The 17,605-nt window shown below is 39.6% G+C and overlaps 1 protein-coding gene across 3 annotated transcripts in view; it reads left to right on the top strand.

Moving 5' to 3' along the window:
- Positions 1-15,119, top strand: part of mvb12ba (multivesicular body subunit 12Ba) — a 172,080-nt gene extending 156,961 nt beyond the window's left edge. For all 3 annotated transcript variants that reach the window (XM_041194178.1, XM_041194177.1, XM_041194180.1), the window contains exon 10: positions 12,650-15,119. In XM_041194178.1, the coding sequence (XP_041050112.1) occupies positions 12,650-12,736 (87 nt within the window). In that variant the 3' untranslated portion in view covers positions 12,737-15,119. The remainder of the gene's footprint in view (positions 1-12,649) is intronic.
- The last annotated feature ends 2,486 nt before the right edge of the window (positions 15,120-17,605 follow it).

Raw genomic sequence — 17,605 nt, 5'->3', positions numbered from 1 at the left:
CTTAGCATTCCTGTAATTCAGGCTTCAGATTTCAAAGAAAACTAGTTTTCTTGCAGTTTTTTTTTTCATTCATGGGATGTGGGCATTAATGCCAGAGCCAGAATTTATTGTCTGTCCCTCATTGCCAATGAGAAGGTGGTAATGAGCTGCCCCCTTGAATTGCTGCAGTCCACGTGCTGTTGTTGTGCCCACAGTGCTGTTGGAGAAGGAATTTTTATCCAGCAACAGTGAAGGAACGACAACTTATTTCCAAGTTAGGGTGGTGTAGAAGTTGGAGGAGAACTTGACGGTGGTGGTATTTCCATACACCAGCAGCCCTTGTTCTTTTAGGTGGCAGAGATCGGGGGCTTGGAACATGTTGTTGAAGGAACCTTGGTGATTTTTCTACAGTGCGTTTTATAAATGGTACACATGCTGCCATTGTGTGTTAATGGTGGAGAAAATGAATGTTTAACGTGGTGGATGGGGTGCCGATGAAGCGGGCTGATTTCTCCTGGATGGTGTTGTGCTTCTTGCGTGTTGTTGGAGCCACCTTCGTCCAGGCAAGTGGTGACTGTTCCATCACGCTCCTGACGTGCCTTGGAGATGGTGGGCTGGCTTTGGGGGTGGGGGTGTGGCAGGATAAGAAGGTGAATCTCTCTCCATAGAATTTCCAGGTGCTGACTTGTTCTTGTAGCCACAGTATTTATTTCTCTGGTCCAGTTAAATGTCTGGTCAGTGATGATTTCCCCCCAGGATGTTGATGGTGGGGTTTCAACAATGGTAATGCAGTTGAATATCAAGGATGAATAGATAGGTTCGTTCTTGTTGGAGGTGGTCATTGCTTGGCAGTTGTGTGACACAAATATTACTTGCCCGTTATGAGCTCGAGCCAGAATGCTACCCAGGGCCTTGATGTATGTGAACATATGGACTACTTTGTTAGCTGAGGAATTGCGAATGCAACTGAACCCTGTGGAATCATCAGCGAGCATGCCCACTTCTGACCTTATGATGGAAGGAAGCTCATTAATGAAGATAATTGGGCTTAATCCACAAGTCTGAGGAACTCCTGCAGTGATGCCCTGGGGCCGAGATGATTGCCCTCCAACAACCACAACCATCTTCATGCTGGCTATGATTTCAGCCAGTGGAGAATTTTGCCCTGGTTTCCTATTTCTTCAGTTTTACTTGGACTCAGTCATACCACACTCTGCCAAATGATGTCAAGGGCAGTCAATCTTTCTTCACCTCTGAAATTCAATTCTTGTGCCTATGTTTGGAACAAGGCTGTAAAGCAGCCTTTTTTGTTTCTTTCATTCAAGGGACTTCGCTGGCTAGGCCAGCATTTATTGTCCATCCCTAATTGTGCTTGAACCGACGAGTCCTGGCAGAAACTAAACTGAACATCGGTGAGCAGATCATTGCTATAAAGTTGAACTTGCATAGCACTGTTGACCAACCCCTTCCATTACTTTGCTGATGATTGAGAGTAGACTGATGGGTCTGCAATTGGCTGGCTCAAATTCATCCTGTTTTTTGTGCACAAGACATATTTGGGCAATTTTCCACATTGGCAGATAGGATGAAATGTAGTTCTGCTGCTGCTGAAGGCCGACAGTGCCTCACGGCTGCTCAGTTTTGAGCTGCTGGATTTGTTCTGAATCTGTTCAGTTTTTCTGTGCAGCACAATGGATGACAAATGTAGAGAGATTTACCTTGTGGACAGAGGCTCCATTCGTTAGAATGAGGAAGCCAGTATAAAACTGTACTGATTGATTGTCTCTTTCTAATAAATGCCATTGATGTATTTTCTGACGATATGATTTTAACTGTGTGCAATTGTTTTTTTTGTGAATTTTGTGTTCTTTGCATTTCAGATACCCTTTGCAAGCATCAAGCATCCCCGTCAGATTTGACATGATTATGTAGAGAATAAAATACCTTCCCTCTTCTTTTACTCACCCCTATCTCAGATTAGCACCCCGACTGCACTACTGTGACATTTTTCTGTTTACTGCTGAAGAAAAGAGACATTTTTGTCAAAGCTTCTCTTCTTGCACTCATCAGGACAATTCACAAGAAAATCCCAATGCCAGGGGAAACTGCATATTTATACCATATGAGAAGAGAGGGCTGATTGGTTGGTTGGCAAGTGTTCTCTAACCAGAGTCCACTTGCCAGCTGTCCTGATGAGCGCAAGATGAAAAGCTTCAACAAAAAATGCTTTTTTTATTTCAGCAACACTCAAGTTCTGTGCTACCAAACGACTATTCTGTTTGTCACATCAGTGACCTGGTGGCCTCTCTTTGGGATTTCCTCCTATCAGTAGTATATTGTCACTTAAATGTATGTATTAATCCTACCATTGTTTGTTCTCTCACCCTGCTATTCTGTTGTTCACCTGGATGATGTTTTTGCCATCAAAAATGCTCTCTGACCTTACCTTCACTGCCTTTATCTTTACCACAGTGTTTCTGCTACCAGGGTGTCTGGGCATCCCTGCCCTCCTCACAGACCATGCATCTTATCATCTTTTCTCTTCACAGAGCTGAACATCTGGCCTCTCTTAAAGACTTCACATTCCTTTGTAAGCAAACTTGTCCCCTGAACTCTTCATTTGACTGTCATGTTGCCATTTGACTAGGTACCTCTGTTCCAGCAGCTCCCTTACTGAATTTTTTTTATATTCATAACTCTCTGCCTCTTGTCTATCTAATCCAAGGTTTTCTGTTGCATGTACCACCTAGATCCAAGCTTCTTCTTTCAACCTGACTTCTGTTCCCTCTCTTTCTTGCCTTTTATCCCTTTTAGCATGTCCCTTTGTTAGGCCTCCAGTGGATCCTATCTGCCTGCCAGCCAGCCAGCCATTCTCTTGCTGCTGTCACCTGGCTGGAGTCTCTTCTCAACATATCCATCCTTTGTATCCTGCAGAAAATCCAATTACCTCATTCCATGCTGAAGACAACTATCTCATCCAGCTCATTCTCAGGGATCAACCTCTCCAACATCCTCCCCGCCCTGTAATGAACCTCCGCAAGCCTCCATCTCACTGGTGGGTCATTAACTACTGACCCGCTCCATATCATTGTCCAGTGTATTTGCTACCTTGTAATCAAGGCTCCTGCTATCCACGATTTCATTGTGAATAAATCAGTTAACCTTCAGGTGTTGACAGAAACCTGGGCCCAGTTTTAACAAAATGAATGGATTTTGAGTGAGTTAAAGTTGGACCACTGGTTTCTTGTGGTATCTCCTTCTCCCAATCCCTCCTGCCTGGCTATATGTTATTCCATGTGGCCTTCCCAAATAAATTCAAGGTCCTCATTTACGGCTTGTTGCCATCCCATCCTACCTCTACCATGTCCTTCATCCCTCCATCTCCTCCTCTATCCTCTATCCTAACTCCAGGGACCCCATCTGTATCCTATCTTCTTGAATTGCACCTTGAGTGGTTCTGCCTTCAGCCACCTTAGCCCCTTAGACACTGTCGAAAACTGCTCTATATCCTCCCTCCCACGTTTAGAAAATGCTTTGAAAATCAAACTTTAGTCACCTCTCCTGTTCAGGCTCGATACAAACTCTTGCTCTCCTGAAGCACTTGTGAATGCTTTCTACTTTCAGGAAATTATATAAAAGTTGTCCTAGTAAGTTATCTGGGATTTCTTTTCAAAACAGCAAATACAAATCAGAATATGCTGCTTGTACCATATGAAATAAAGATTAACATCTGAATGAAAGCTTCGCTATTTGGAGGATAAGTCTGATTGATTTATCTGGTGACTTCCACGGGTAATGGAGATTTCCACAGAAGACCTAAGTAAAAAATAAAGCTTTGCATAGGGACTTGTGTGTTTTCACATTTATGTCACAGGGGTCTTTCATTGATGAGACTTCCATTACCACCCTGAAAGTTAATGTTGCTCGTTCTTTGGCTTACAAGGTTAGGAAACTTCACCTGTTTTTTTTTTAGGGTTTTGAGCCACGATATTATTTGTTATGAAATGCTTCACGTGGAGGAACAGGTTAGCTGTTATTCAGCTAACACAATAGTGCCAAGCAGTCTGCGCTTTTTATGACCCACATTTCCTGGGAGAGTTTATTCACTGCATAAAACATTTCAGGTTATCTGTTCTCTGCATGAGCTGTATTGCAATGCAAGCACAGGTGGGCCTGCAATGTACTTTTTGCATTGGCTACAGGAAAACAGTACCTGACCAAAATTTTTGTGCAAAATCAAGATTGATCTTGGGGCAATGCACTAAATCATAATAATTAATAACATTTAAAAGCACTGTGCTCTTATTCTGTATGTCATGTTCCTTCTCGAACTATAAAACAAATATCTCTTGTGAATCTGAATGTATTCCAGAAGCTGTTTTATATTACACTTTTTTTTTTTGCAAATTTCCTTCACTTCCATCTACTTCAGCATCCAGCTCCATCAGATGCTTTGCTTGAGCTACTTTTCCCTCCGCCTTGCAGGCCCATCGGTTTGTTTAAGTCAGACTTGGGTGTCTTCAGCAGCTTGACTTGCCGAGCATAGATGTTCTGGAAAGAGAAAAAAGAGACTGGAGACCCTTCTCAATAGCTTTACCTGGATCAGCTTGTTCGCTGGTTGAAGTCATTGGCTTGTATTCACCATAAACCATCACTATGATCTTGCTGGTATTTGCATATAAGAGATTATTTGAACCTAGTTGTTGTGCCTCTTGGTGGATCCTGCAACAAAGAAACATATTTTGACAGTAATATAGGTTTCAATCATAGTCTGCCACTTTTGACCATGAAGTATATTTTTTCACATGTTCATGTCAAGAACATTGACATGAGGGTCCTTCTCCTGAACAATCGCCTTGAATCTATGGAAGACCTCCTCTATTGTTCTGTAAATCAGAAGACACCTCACAAACATGACCTTCCAAGCCTTCTGAGGTAGCAACCTGTACTATTCGCACCAGAAGATGTATAAAGTGCAGGAGTAGGGTGTATCCAGTCGCTGGATTCAGGTCAGAATAGGTAGGGGAAAATAGATGTTAAATGAAGTGAAGAGAGTGTATTGTAAAGAGAGAGACAATGGTTGGGGGCCGTGTGTAGGTAACGGTGAAGATGAGAATGGATAGGCAGCAGTGTCTTTGTCAAGTGGATCTAGGTAGGGTAGAGTGCCTTTGTGAACAGGAATAGCGGGAGTTGAAAGTGGAAGAAAATTGTTGTCTGATGTCTAATTGCACTTTGAATTAAAGTGGGAAAAGTGACACGTGCATGTTCTTGAGCACGTGTACATTACATCAATGCATTTTGAATGAAAAGTTCTATCAGTTATGTTTCAATAATTCTATGATGTAATATAGACCATTATTATCTACATTCTCATTTAGCTATTGCATCTTTATATGCAGACCGTATATTATATTCACTATTAGACTCAATAAGTATTAACTTTTGATGGTGCAAAAATCAAATCAATTGTGACTTAAAATGATAAATAATATTTAAAATACAGATCAAGCCATTCCAGAATAAATGATTTTGACATCAAATGCTGGAAAATGTGCCAAAGAAATGTCATAAATCAAAATTTCTGCTATATTTATGTCAGATTGAAAAATTAGGTAGGTGGAATCTTCTAAAATAATCAGTTGTAACCCATGTCACAAATGCTGAAAATAATCCCCCGGTGGCCCAGACTGTGGCTGATTCAAGCAGCCCAGCGAGGTTGAAAGCTAAGATCAGCAAAATCAGGATTCCCAAGCTTCTGATCGCTATCCACCTTAAAGGGAAGGGAGAAATATATCACCATTCCTTCACTGTCACTGGGTCAAAATCCTGGCTCTCCCTCCCTAACAGCACTGTGGGTGTACCCACACCACATGGACTGCAGCGGTTCAAAAAGGCAGCTCACCACCGCCTTCTCATGGGCTATTAGGGATGGGCAATAGATGCTGGCCCAGCCAGCGAAGCCCACATCCTGTGAATGATTTTTTTTAAAATGGGAAGGAAAACCAGAATTGTTGGAAATGTCAGTTCCAAATTCCTGAAGTAAGCAATCATGATATGCAAACATAAATACAATTGAGAGTATTGACCTGCAGTGGAGTTATTTGTAACTCTTTCGAGTACAAACACATTTCCATCTGTTCCTATTCAGATGAAGTTACATTGTTTTATAGTTTGCCATTGTGAGATTTGAACTCTTGATCTTGGGGTTACAAGCCCAGTACCATAACCACTTGGCTATTTAGGCCAAGCCTGAAGGTGAGCGCCGTTGAGAGTTTAATGATAATTACCATGGCAGGGCATTGAAATTTCTTCAGTAAGTTGATAACCTGTATCTCTATAAACGTGTGTAACAATTTTAGCTTCTCTGCTCCTTCAGTGATTTTATTCATTTAATTGAGGAAAAGTCTATTTTTCACACTAGTGCAAAACTCTCCTTGTTCAAACACTACAAATGTACACTGTGCTTTTCTTGTGTAATTTGTACAGTTATCACGTTGATTTATATTCTGATAAAGGTAACCTCATGAGTAGAGATATGCCGACAGAACAGACGGTGGGAATTGGAGATATGGGTAGGAATGTGCCCTTGGGTTCTGTATTGACATATTTTGTTTATATCACTTTGACGCGGGTACAGAACAAATTTTGCTGTTATCAAATTGAAATCATGGGAAACTGTGAGGAAGAATACAGGAGACTGCCAGAAGACAGACTTGTTAGCAGACTGGGCAAGTGCGTGGCCGATTAGCTCATTGCAGGGAATTACAACATATAACATTTTTGGGGAAAGAGAAGAGTTGAAGGAAACATATCCTAAGCAACAAGCCTCCTTATAGTAGAGTATGGAACAGGGAAATTTATACTAGAGCTTAAAGCAGGGGAACCATATGAAAAAGACCAAAGGCAAATGGATATTATATGTTAGGACGTTGATAAAAAAGCGAGGAGGTGAAATTGAATTTGTGCAAGATTGTTTGGGTTCCAGTTGGAAGTGATGCTCAAAATTCTAGGCATCCTATTACAGGGTTAGAGCTGTGGAGGAGCAAAGATTCATCAGGAATGAAAAGGTTTTAAAAACGGAGTATTTCATTGTTGGAATAGAGGTGGTAAAGGGTGATCTATTGGAGTTTTTGAGAAAGTAAATAGTGGAAGATGGTTCTCACTGAATTAGTGACAAGGGCGTAGATTCACTATTGTCACTGACAATGTGACAATAACTTGTGAACCCAGTATGGTGTAAGCAGTTGGCAATTATGGTTTCTGTTACATCTTCCACACCCCCTTCATCAGGAACATGGTCTCTAGAACAGTTGGACTGAACTCCGGCTTGTTATTAATGGCCACAATAACCTGAGAGATGAACTGCTGTTGGTCGTTGATTTTCAAGTTCCTCATCACCTCCGATCCATTGGCTGGAGCTTGGTTGGGGTGTTGGGAAGCAAGAACATCAGCTTGATGCTCTTGAGGCCAGCGATGTCTGGATGCACAGGGCAGTTGTCTGTTTTGATGGCAATCTTCCTTTTCTTTCATTGATACGTTTTGTCCACTTTCCTGATCCACACCTCAAAAATGCTGGAGGTTATCCAGGCTGTTCTGTTAGCCTCATACTGCGTGGGTAGTGTCTTCACATTGTGAAGCAGTGTGGCTTCTTCGCCTTTCCTATCACAAGAAAAGCAGCAGCTTTTCAGTGCCATCCAAGTTGGCGCAGACCATAGCAGTGACGCATTCCTTGCTTTGCTTTCCACCATTACATGTTTCACCTTTAATCATTAAAAGTGGACTGAGAAAAGCTGGTAAAGCGGTCCGCATTTATCCATGTTCAAAACGTCTCCTGGTGCATACTCATTCAAGACTTGAGCAAGACTATTTTGGAGCCAATCACCTGCCATTTCTGCCATAACCACTGTTTACTGTGCAGAAGATGATGCCATGCCATGTCTTGAATCAGGTCACTCCCCTTTCCTGCAGGATTGGACCAGAAATGGGGCACGTTCACTGTTCGGGTTGCCTTGAACCACATCAGCAGAGCTTCTTCAGTGTCGGGATAAGCAGCCATCCTCATCCTCTTCATTGCTAGAGAGAATGCCTTGTCAAACAGGTTCAAGATGTTCAACTTTGCATTTAGTAATGGTGGGCAGACCTGACGATGGAACCACTCTCGCCGCTCCACACCGTGGTTTTCCACTAGCTGTATCAACTTCATCTTCTCTCCGGTCAACCGCACTGAACTTCCTCTCAGGTTTTGCCAAACTTGCAGGTTTTGCACGCCCTTTCACAGATGGATCTCGATGTCAAATGTTGGTTTGCCCAGCCCTCCATGATTTCACGCACTTGTGGGTGGTCGAACTCCACTCTGGTTGGCAAAGTCATATAACAAGTTTAGACATGCTCAGCTAATCCAGGGTTGCCAGTGTGGAATTTCAGTTCATCACGAGCCACGTTCTATGGGATTTGACAGAGGTTTAAAATTTTGAAAGGTTTAGACAGGAAATTTTTCCAGTGGCTGAAGAGATAACCAGAGGGCACAGATTTAAAGTGAGTGACAAAAGAGCCAGAGGTGACATGAGGAACAAATGTTTTAGTAGTTGGGATGGTAGATAAGGTTTTAATTTGTAACTTTCAAAAGTGAATTGGATAAGTACTTTGAGAAAAAATTTCAGGGTTACAGGGAAAGAACGGAGCATGGGACCAACTCGATTGCACTTCAAAAGAGTGTAGATTTGATGGGCTGGATGGCCTCTTCCCATGCTGTTCTTTTCCATGATTGATATTTCAAATGAAGTTTTAAGACTCCACTACAGTATTTAAATGATTTACATTCTACACATTAAAAAGTGCAATGAATATTTAATAATTTCATATGGTTTTAGAATAATGTTGATGGTGTAATTTCGCGACTGACAGAAAATGGCAATTTTCTTGCTGTTAATGCAGTTCTTGAAAATGAATGAGCCTTTAGTACATATTTGAAAGCAGGCTTGCACTTCATGTGTGTACCACCAGATGGCAGCCTATACTTATTTACCAAAATCTCTCAGCACTTTCAACTCAATATTTCCCATTCTGTTCTGGAGCAACTTTTTTTTTTCTGTGGTGTTGCCTTAAGGTCATGAGCCAGGTAGATTTAAATAGAGTAAATTGATTTAAAACAATTGAATTTAACAGTTTCAATATTTCCTTTGCTTCTTCCCCCTCACCTATTTTTCTGCTTCCCGGCCACAAAAGGCCTTTCATCTTAATCATGTCCTTTTCCAAGACAACTTGTACTACAGGAGCACAAAGCTGAACTTTGGACAGAATAGTGAGCATAAGATATTGGCCAAGATGGGTCAGAGTTATGAAGCAAGGCAGTAACTCAGATGTGACGTGCAGATGACGCTCAGCTTGGGTGAGTTACCTCAACCCCAGACATCTGTTTCTTCCTTCTAACCTGTACTTGCATTGCATTTATAATGTGGAAATGCACAGGAGGATCTCGCAGTCACATTGATTTAAACTTGTTCACATTTTCTTTAAAAGCTCTTTATAAACCTTGGTGTGTATATTTCTCATTCATGAGAGAACCAGCTTTTGTCACTTCAGTTGGAATGTGGACTCTGCCATCTAGCTTTGGACAGTGATTGAGTACAGGCTGTAAGTAGCTTGTTTTGAATATATGTATTTTTCTAAAACTTGTACTCAAAATGTTGAGTGGCAGTGCTGAGAATTAGAGTCTTTCCTCTCTTCGCATACCCATTAGTTGCAAAAAGCATTCCTTGCACGGACACAGTGGGGATTGTGTCCCAGGTCAAGTTCTGCATACTCCTTAAAATGTATGTTATCCAACCTCAATAAAGCACCTCACTGCCTCAGATTAACACTTTCATGTCCCAAAACAGCGAGCTGAGCTGCCACTTTAGAAATAAATTATGGCCAGTTTTCTCTTGTGGACTTACATCCACTAGGAATTGTCCAGGGTCGTTTAAATTGCAACTCCTGGGGACGGGAATATTTTGCTTCTGCTGGTCTGGACCGGATTCACCTCCAGCTCTTGCATGAAGCGGCATCGTTGAAGCCTTCTGAATGATAATGTGTTATGTTTTCTCTAGTGCCCTTCTCCTTCTATTTCTGTACCCCACCCGCCTGCCCCTAGTAATCATACAGCGAATTATCACTATTCGAGTATTTCTAACCCTTGTATTATGTCAGTGTGTTTGCATTATAACTATATGATCTTGTAACAATGCACATGATCATCCTGACTGGAAAGACATTTGTAAGCTTGATTTTTGCTTTGAAAAAGGTTATCCATATCATGAAGCTATTAATGTATATAATATTATTGGAAAATATTTTTCAAAATAAAGGTTCAGTCTGTGGGTGTGTCTTAATTGGATTAAAGCCAGCTAGCCTGGGTGCTTTGATGTGTTCTAGTTTTGAGATGTAAATAGAGAGGCAGAGTGCAATTGCATTTTTTGAATAGAGCATTCAAGAAGTGGGGTGAAAACTGACACCTATCTAGCAGATACTAAGCAATATGTTTCTATTACTAATAAAATTGGTACTATGAAAGGGGTTTTATTGTCAGAGAGATTTAGTCCAGAGGCTGGTAATACAATGAGAATTTACATTCAGTGGGCTGTGCTAGGTATAACTTCAGCAGTGTTCTGTGTGCAGAGCAGAGGCAATGTGAGATTAAAAGGCAGCTGTAAGCCCCCAACTGTCTCCACAGGAACCAAAGTGAAAAGAACCTCCATTTTGAATTCATAAGGTGCAAATGCTTTGCCTGGTATCTGGTTAAGTCTATGGGTTGCTGTTGCCTTAATGGAGATTAGTTTGGGAATTTGTTAAAAGTTATAACCGTAGTAATTTGTAGCCATGTGTATATATTTAACTTATGTAAGCTAATAAAATGTTTCATTTAGCTTAATATAAAGCCTCTCGAACTGATGGTATGATTCCTGAATTTAGAGTTGCATCTCAAACATAACACTTAAAATTGTAGGTTATGACAGTTGTTTGAAGTTTCCCTCTGGGATTTAAAAAACAATAACTCCGCTTTACCAAATGCTCGATGATAACAATCCACCAGTTCTTGTATAATAATATTATGAATGAGCTTGCAATAGTCTATAAACAAGTAACTGCATTTACAATTAGCATTTAAATAAAAACTCAGCAGAACAAATAATTTGAGCTAACAAGTTTATGAGCCAAGTCAAGTCTTGTTTATAGATTAATTATTTAATTTGCAAATTACTGATTATTGCAATGTAGTATTACACATCTCTCTCCTGTTTTTCTTGAATGTTTATCATAAATGAGGGTTGAAGTATACTTGATCTGTTTAAAGCTCTTTAGATATTTGTATGCTCCATTGCACAATTTTTTTGGCTCATTTTGGACCAGTGCTTTTCCTTCACATCTAAACAGAACAAGAAAGGATCGTGAAGTTCACCCGTGCTCTTCCTATCTGCTAAATCAGTGCTTCCCAAACTACTACTCAGTGTGGATCCATTTTAATGCCCCAAACTTTTGCCTGACCCCAGAGTGAAAATTTGGGGGGTGGGGGTGAGGGGAGGCTAGCGGGAGTACGCAAGTAGTTGAGCATGGGGTAGGGGGGGTGGCCTTTCATCTGCTGAAGGGGGAGGGGTAGGTGTCAGGCGAATGTAATAGGATGTGTTTAAACTGCAGGTTTTGGTGTTTTTTTTTTTCAGAAAAAACTACCTTTTATCACGGGCTTTTTTTTTCTTTTTTACAGCAGCAATCTGTCCTCGAAGATCTATCTGTTCAACCATGCCCACCATCAGGAAAAAAAAAAAGCGAGAATTTAAAGGGACCCCATAGCTGTTGACTTACAGCTGCAAGGCCACCATTGCTGTGTCGGTGTGCAGGACCCCGCTGGGAGCTGTCACCTACGGTTTGAGTGGCCCCTGTGTGAGACCATTCAAACACTGTGTCGCACCTTCCCCAATTGTGGGTAATGTTCCTTCTTTGGAGGAACATGGCAGGGGAGAGCAACCTGGCCAGTTTCTTCTGAAGTCAAAAAAAATCCCTCTTCAACTTCTTCAAGGAAGCTTCAAAATGTGATTACTTCCCTACACCCATAACCAAGATGCTGCTGTGTCCTTAGGAACCTCGTCCCCCTCTGCTCCCTGCGGTCCTATTTTTGTAAAGTTTACAGACTTCCTTCCCCCTTACAGCTGTCAATAGTCTTGCGTGCCAAAAATATTTGCATCACATATCTTGCAATTTACCATGTCTGCTTGCATTGTCTCCCTGCGTCGGTTATCATGCATAGTCACCACCCTCTGAATAAAAAGATACTGTATTCACAGTTAAGATACAATTTTTACTGTCTTGAGCTTGAACCCATATCAACTTGTCCTGCAGCATATTGAGTATTGCCTAAGTTTATCTGGTCAATTTAGGGTTATAAGCCAATAAAGTCGCCTCAAAACTGTGCTAAGTTCAATAGAGGCCTTCTTAATAGCCATAATACCATCCTTTTATTAACTTAATAGCAAATCTGAAGTTAGTGTAACATTTTAAAATGTAATTAACCTGTTGAACCAAATTTCCTGACTTCTATCATTTGTAATCAATATTTCCTGATTTTCTTCATCTTGTTAATCTATTTGTAAATGTTTGAAAAATTGCGCTTTCACTGGTTTTGTTGTTTTCTTCCCAGTACGATTACAGCTTTAGGACAGAACAGAGTGCTGCAGCTCGTCTTCCACCAAGTCCCACTAAATGTCAAGAATCACCATCGTCCTGAAGGTGGATCTTAATGGAGCTGTTGTAAACTAAGGGACAGTTAACTACAAACAGGCACCGTCAGAAGCAGTGTTGGAGATTTTTCTTCCTTTACGTTCTACTGAAATGGTATTCTCATACTAATGGAAAGGACAGTATTTCTAATAACCAGCAGTCTACCTACAACTTAACATAGGGTAAAATCATTTTGTACATGGAGTTTTGTAAATACAATGTTTAATGTAACCTTTTAATTGCAATTTTTTTCTGGCCTTGAATAAGGTTAATCGTTTTAACAATTTTTAAACAAAGGCTGGATTTTTTTTTTTGCTTTCTTGAGCCATAGCTTATTTCTGTTTCTCCTTTTTTTTGTCAAAATTTTGCACACTTCAGAAATGCTACTGGTAATAATCATTTTCACAAACTATGCACCAATTCAGTTATTAGATGTTTAGCTATTTGTTTTCAGACATTTTGAGATTAGATGTATTTTTTAAGTTAAGGAAATAAAGTTTTGAAATATCCTGATATAACTGATTTTTATTTCCTACTTCTCAAGTCAGATTTATATAGTCCCAAGGAGAAATTAATATTTAAAATGAAAATTAGCAAAGCGGAAATAACTTTTTTATTCTGATCAGAGGATAGGGAACGAGAGGGTATGATGGACTCAGGAAATCTTAAGACTTGCTGAGCTATGCTTCTGCACGGACATTCTCTCATCTAGTTTTAAGTGGATTACCCTTCTAATCGGTGGTTGTTTTCTGCTATTTCTCTCCCAGAAAAATCACAGATATCAGTTTTTTGCTTGGAAAGTATCAAGTTTTGGTGTCAGAGAGATCTGAGCTCGACCAAACTTGAGGCGGTTTTTTGATATTTTGTCCCAATTTTTTTATCTTCCCAATTTTGCTTGCTTAGATCTAATCATGAGGAGTTTCTGTTGGGATTCTCAGATTTTCTACAGCAAAACCTTCCAGTCTGTTAGGCCTCTTGCTATACGTTAAAGCTGTTTATAAGAAACCAGTATTAGTTATGTCGCAGTGAAGGAACAAAAGTTAAAACTTCCTTATTGGTTCCTTTATTAACTAGGGCCACTGTGCTATCCTAATGCAATATTTGTTAATGCAGTTTTTCTACAGTTGTGTAAGGTATGATTCTGTGGTTGTAATCAGAGTGGAAGTGTAGGTTGCACTGATTTGCTTTGCACTGCATTTTTAATGTTTGGGCTCTTTTTTAATGTGGACTCCCTTTTGCTTTCTGAAACTCTTTTGTATGGTTTTTAATGTTTGTGATTCTAAATTAATGCTGTCAAAAACCTTGATTGTGTAACACTGTAAAGCCTTTGTTAAGTAGCTGCTTTTCTTTAAACACTGCCATTAATTTACCAGCCTTACCTCAATAAACCCAACTGCTGCAACCTCCGTTTAGGCTTTATGATCCATACTGGGAGGAATCAACATTCAATATTGTATTTGCAACAGGTACAATAATTTAGTGCTTTAATGAATGGCAGCTGGTCAACAAAAACAACGTGTGCCACCAGGTTTATACACTATATGTATAGCAATTATGTATATAAATTTTCCTTTAAAATTTTTTCATTTCCAGTGCGAAACAAATGTTGCCTAATGTCAGATAGGGCTTGGGTAATCAGATTAATAATGCCAGTGTTTAGAATTGCAAGTTTGTCATTTGTCTGTTTAGTGTAGTACCTCATAGCCTGTAGTGTAAAACAAGTGTTCTGACTTGTTGGCACTACTTGAAATGAACAAAGTGCTTCAAAGACTTTGAACAACTGATTTTCGATCCTGCATGAGCTGTGTGCTTAACCCTTTAGTCCAAGAAAGCGTGGTTATATTTTCTGTGTCTATGCTGTAGAAATAACGTAAAGCATCCTGTCATTTCTGCATTTAAAAAAAAAAGATACTAGGTATTTGTCATTTCTGTACTAATATTGGCTGCATTTAAATGTCTGGTGGAGCTCTGTGAACTTCAAGATGATACAAAGGCAGCCTGCTATTAAATGATGAACCTTTTGTGCGGAACAAGGCTAAGAACATTGACAGTATGACTAACCGTTACCATCTCATTCATTTATAATTTGCTCTGAATAATTAAAGCATGGTTAACATTGTACATACATGCTGCAGAATTTCCACCCAAGTGTTATCTTTTTTAAAAAGTTGAGAAACATTTAACTTGGCCCAAGCCATACAGTTGTAATCGTTCATTTTTATTTTTGTGTTGGAGATTTAAACCACTGTTCTTAAGATGTTTAGAAATAAAATCTTCCTGTATTTATTGTAGACTTGCTTCCTGTAGTTACAAAGGGAGGTTTACAATTTGGTTTATTGAGTCTGTATTAATAATGTGACTTGTTAAATAAAATATCTGTTTTAACTGGCTTTTTCTTATACAAGCGCTCTCGCATGATGACGTTAGGAACAAAATTAATTGTACTCATGTAGCACCTTTCACATCCTCAATATCCCAAAACAATCATTCACAGTCAAGAATTTCTAATGAGTAACTGTGTTGTATGCCAAACACAATTTGTGCACAATTTCCCACAAATGAGAGAAACAGTCAGCTAATCATGTTGTATTAGTTGACAGAAGAATGTTGGCCAGGAGAGCAGAAAAATTCCTTCTAAAGAGACAGAATTTGTCTCATCTGAAATATGAACCCCCCCCCAGGCCTTCAACAATGCAGCACTCCTCAGTACGACAATGTAATGTCAGTCTATTTTGTTTACGTTTCCAGACGTGGGGCATGAACTCTGAACCTTTTGACTTGGAGGTAAGGATGTAGTCTGACTACATTGTGATTAAAACAATGGGATGATATTGTTTAATATCAAGGATTTTTCTTTACCTGTTATGCTCCACACATTATGGAAAAGATGCCTAATCAGCCTGAGAAATTGCAAGAATGTCTATTCCTTAGAAGAGACGGGGCCAGTATTTTCTTGACCTATGAAAGCAACTATCTTCAGGTTCTGTCTCCTGATTTTAATTGTTTTGCTTTGTTCTGTTGAGCAAAGAAGCCTCAACCATCTCAAATTATATCTGTAGAATAGAGAAACATTGTTTCTCTTAAATTAACTATTACAAGTGTTGAGTCATTTATTCAAGTTATGAACTTTTTGGGGAAGTTTTAAAAATGTTAAATTTTAAATTGAAATATTTTTGCTTTTGCGGCTTTTTCTCTCAATCCAGTCCTTCGTTCTCTCTCTCTCTCTCTCTCGCTCTACCTGATTTGATGTAGAATTCACCCCTTTAATTTACGATTATCAGCCATTTCTTGTTTATTTCCCAATTCTCAAATCTCATTGGTTAAGGAGGTATTCTGCTTATTACTCTGTTGGCTCCAGTTATAAATACTCCATTAATCCTCACTTGTGTTATCTGCTCGATCATTCAGCAAGCTTGTGGCCAAACAGTTTTTGAGCTAAGGAGTGCAAGGTCGACTCTGCCTATCAGCAGTTGCCTTTAGATGCCCTGCTACAGTAAATTCTAGACCATGATCTCCAGGATTTCTTGATTGTAATTTGGTGAGAGTGAGATTTGTTTAATCTTTTTGAAAGAGTAAAGGGTTTTGGAAACTTTCAAAAGCTATCAGAATGGAGAGAACTTCAGTTGCTTTCTAAAAGTCACCAGGTTTTGCATCAAAGGTGGCATCTATCTACAAGCTATCTGTGCCTTTGAGGTTCTGCTGTATGGAAAGATCGAAGTGTTGGAATTAGGCACTTAACAAGCACAGAAATGTGATCCAGTCTCATAAAAGGTACTCAGGGAAGTGATTGACCTTAATGACACAAAATGCACTGGCACACTCTGATCCTTAAAATTGGTTACGGAAAAGGATGAGTTGGTGGATTTATTCATTTTGGTATCACGGTTAGTGTTTTTGAATGAACGTTGAATGTCTCTACAGCATAACTCCCATATTCCTTCAATATTGAAGGATATGGGGACAGTGGCAAGTGGCGTTGAGGTAGAAGACCAGCCAAGATTTGGTTGAATGGCGGAGCAGGCTTGAGGGGCCGAATGGCCTATTCTTGCTCCTATGCCCCTATTATGGTATGTGGACCATTTCTGGGTGCAAGTGGATGTTTTAGTTTTACATATACCCCTCGTTTCTGGAACACTGATTTATTTGCAAGGTCTGATTGTGCATCTGTGGGCACCAAACTTTTAATGGCATCAAAATCTCATGGGACATTTTAATTGATAAATAATTCTATTTGCATAGACCTCCCTTCATTTGTTCTAACAGAATACACATGATGAAAGTCAAGTGTATGTTAGTTGCCAGTGGTTGGGATAGATTGCAAGTTGTACTTTCATTGTATTTGGGTTTTTCCTCACTGTTGGGGCTTTGTTATATTTTAATACACAAATGGAGAAAATTAAATTCCATGCAAACATTCCACTGTGGCCTGTGCATTTTAAGGATTCTTTCATGTTCCAGGAGAATGGTTCCGACAAACCATAAATTTGGGAAGAGCTTTCCTCTTCCCCGACCTCTAAATAAAAATCCGTTTGCTAATTTGGGTGAATTATTTGATTATGGTGTTTTTTTCTTAAAAATAAAAGACATTGATCCAGTTGACTAGACTATTGGGAATGAGCAGTGTAATGTGCGTTGTTAGCTCAAATTATGATGGAATTTTCCCCCACAATACTCCAATCTTACCAAACATGCATATTCCTCTCTACAGGTTCAATATATTCTATAAAATCAGGATAAGCAAGAAATGCATTAGGATTGTAGGTAAAACAACAAACACTAGTCTTTCAATAAATTTTCGAAAATTCGACATCAGATTCTATTCCAAATAGACGATTCTAGTGATTAATTCTTCCATGCCGATTTGAAGTTTACTCCG

This window comes from Carcharodon carcharias, chromosome 8 (assembly GCF_017639515.1).
Source record: "Carcharodon carcharias isolate sCarCar2 chromosome 8, sCarCar2.pri, whole genome shotgun sequence".
Taxonomy (NCBI): Eukaryota; Metazoa; Chordata; class Chondrichthyes; order Lamniformes; family Lamnidae; genus Carcharodon; species Carcharodon carcharias.
The sequence above is the reverse complement of the archived record's forward strand: the minus strand, read 5'-3'. Positions and strand labels throughout refer to the sequence as shown.